This window comes from Lytechinus pictus, chromosome 5, assembly GCF_037042905.1.
Source record: "Lytechinus pictus isolate F3 Inbred chromosome 5, Lp3.0, whole genome shotgun sequence".
Taxonomy (NCBI): Eukaryota; Metazoa; Echinodermata; class Echinoidea; order Temnopleuroida; family Toxopneustidae; genus Lytechinus; species Lytechinus pictus.
In genome coordinates, this window is record NC_087249.1 from 35,118,015 (window position 1) to 35,121,259 (window position 3,245).

Here is a 3,245-nt window from a genome sequence, read left to right on the forward strand (position 1 = left end):
GGTAATTTCCCTGTACCAGAATGAAAGGCGTGGACTACGATCGGGTAATGATACCACTCTGTTGGCAAGACCAAGAACTGCTACCTCCTCAGGGGACCGATCGTTCGCTGCTGCCGCGCCACGCCTCTGGAACCAGCTCCCCCGCTGCATCCGTGAATCGTCATCTCTGGGAGCATTTCAGCGGTCACTAAAGACATTTCTTTTTTATAGTTAATTTACTTGTTATTTATGTATGTATGTATTTTTGTTTTCTTTCACAATTTTGATTTTTTCTCATTTTGTAAAGCGCTATGATACAATCATTGTGAAGAGCGATATATAACGGTATTGTATTGTAATGGCGCCACTGCCTCTAACTTGAGTTTTTGTTAAGCAAATTACTTTCCCAGTTAGAGGTGAAAATACACAAAACTATATAGCATCGTTGTGTTTAGTAATCTATAACCTTTCTATTGGTATATGATTTATCCATTTCTCTTTTCGCTTCGGTTGGGGTCTTAATATCAATTCGAGATACATTCAATCCCCCAAATTACATAATAAAAAGGAGGTTGAAAAAAGGCCTTGGTCATTGCACGTAATGCCCGTTACGCTCACACAAAGAGCATATTCTTAACGATCGTGCAAACATGTACAATTTAATTTCATGAAATTGATTGTACATGTAACTAAATGTTAAATAACAAATGTCTGATAAACCCTCAAATAACTGCTCGAGTAGGCCTACTGCTATTAAAAAAAAATATGATGCTCTGAAAAGTAAAAATCTATTTCCCGTTAAGCTGGCTTTACTTGTATTATTTTTTGTTGTATAAATCTTTTGAAAATACATAAAATGACTAACATTGCAACAGTAAGCATTCTACTAGCTATATATAGTTTTATAATGTAATTCACATGTAGATTACATACAAAGACACTAAGTCTAGAACAATAAAAAGTATATCATTGAATCTGTGTTGGTTGAGTATATATAAAGCTATCCGTTACAATCTTCTAACTAGAAATATTCTATTCCAAGTTGCACAAGAAAATTGAAAATATGAGAGAGTTTGGATGAGTGCCTTGGTGCTGATTCTATTCGAAAAGATTAGACTTATGTTTCACTTATGATGATATATTTCTGAAATTTACTGGTAAGTTGTCCCACAGACATGACAGAGTAACTGCTGCCGCAGAGAAAGCTCACTCACCATAGGCTACTCGTATTTTACATTTTATTAGAAGAAGTCGTTCTGATGATCTCAGGCTACGAGCTGATGTAATAAGTCATGACAAGGTCTTGTAAATATTTTGGTGCCAAATGTAGACAGTATTTGAAATTCGATACGCTTCCGGATTGGCTACCGATGTACCTTTTTAAGATTTGAAGAAATCCTTTAATCAGCTCGAAAAGTAGATAAGACATTTACAATGCATGGGGTCATGTATGCCCCTTCAGTCTACAAACTTCATTGATCCATCTAAAAAAAAACTTTGCCATGTTTGTAGTTTGATTGATAGTTCTGATGTACAACATTAGTTGTAAATTCATGTCAAGACGAACCGTACTTCTATCGAATACACCGTACTTCAATACGTGACATTGAGCAGGGAAATAAAAAAAATTGAACACTCAATACCACTAACGGTACGATACAACAAATATTTTTGGTCAAAAATTTTGTACTAATTATTGTCCATTACATCACTTCAAAAAAATAATCATGCTCCCATTTATGCAGTTCGCCCCTTTCAACTGCCGCTCTCTCGAGCTCCATCTCGTTTCGCTTCCCCGCAATAAAACACTTGATGAATTCTTGCCCAAGGGAAGACACAATAACCTCATCATCCAGTAAGCAGTCTATCGCGTCCATCATGCTGTTTGGTAATTTTTGTGTCAGCGGTGGGACGTCTTCGTCCTTGTAGGCATCTCCAACTACCCGCTCAGGTAGAGGTAACCTTCTGACGATACCGTCAATTCCAGCTGCTACTGTTGCAGCTAGGCTGATGTAGGGGTTGCATGCACTCGCTCCCATTCTGTTCTCGATATAGGTCCCTTTGGCACCTTGGACCCTGACGCGGAAGGCGCACGTTCGGTTGTCCATCCCCCACGTTGCGTTGCTTGGGGCAAAGCTGAAAGGTTTGTAACGTTTGAGACAGTTCACCGTCGGACCCATAAGAACTGCTAGTGCACATGCGTGAGCATGTAGACCTGCTACCCAATACTGGCCTAGCTTAGAGAGTTGGAATTGTTGAGACGGATCGTAGAGTAGGGGTGTTTCTCCGGAGACGTCCCAAAGAGAATGGCAAAAATGCGCTGATGAACCACTTTTATCTGGCCAAGGTTTCGACATGAAACTTGCGATGTATCCATGTTTTTGTGCGATTTCCTTGATGCCAATCTTGTATGTGTGGGCGTTGTCTGCAGCACGAATACCAAAGCTTGGACGGTAAACGATCTCAAACTGTCCTGTGGCCGATTCGCTACCGATGAACTCTAAATCCACACCAGCCGGAGGTAATCCTTCCAATACGTCTTGCGTGAAATCCTCAATTTTAAAGAGGCGCGATGTGGCATTTGCGTTGGTGGAATTATCGATTGGTCCTTGCGTCTTCTTATCGACCAAGTAGAACTCAAACTCATGGGCAGAAAAGAGTGAGTATCCCATCTCCTCCAGGCGTTCAAGTTGACGACGTGCAACAACCCTTGGGTACCCCTCACACACTTTCCCTTCATAGACGCCCTCTACGATAACCCGTGCTGTCTTCTTGCACCAAGGTAAGGTCTGAAAGGAAGCCAAGTCTGGAAAGCAAACTGCGTCTTCGTAGTGGATCTCCTCGCCGTATCCTGTACCACTGATGGGCTGGCCATGGGGATTGAAAGATAAATACCCTAGGCAGAAGTTTTGGCCGTGTATCGCCTTATCCCTGAAGTGCTTAACAGGTATCACCTTGCAATGTGGGATACCGTAGTAATCAGTTTGCTCAAAGCGAACTGATGTGATGCCAAACAGATCGATCATTTTCAGTGCTCTCTCCATGCTTCTGTCAATGTCAGGAACCTGAAATAAGATGCGGTGATAAAAAGAAAAGAGGGTATATGGATTTACTAGGTGTACAGTGTCATATGTCTGCTTTATACTTGTTGATTATACGAAGCGAGCATTCGTAATGGCCTGTCATGATGTTAAGTGAACAGTCAAAGATCGCTTCCTGATCAGAAGTATTCTGGTTACATAGAATTTGTATTTAAAAATTGTGCT

The 3,245-nt window shown here is 40.8% G+C and overlaps 1 protein-coding gene across 1 annotated transcript; it reads right to left on the reverse strand.

The window, feature by feature from the left end:
• Positions 1 to 286: 286 nt before the first annotated feature.
• On the reverse strand, positions 287 to 3,039 carry LOC129260252 (lengsin-like). Its single transcript, XM_054898269.2, has one exon. It carries the CDS (start codon positions 3,021 to 3,023, stop codon positions 1,683 to 1,685), a length of 1,341 nt encoding a protein of 446 aa, XP_054754244.1. The 5' UTR covers positions 3,024 to 3,039; the 3' UTR covers positions 287 to 1,682.
• Positions 3,040 to 3,245: the final 206 nt, after the last annotated feature.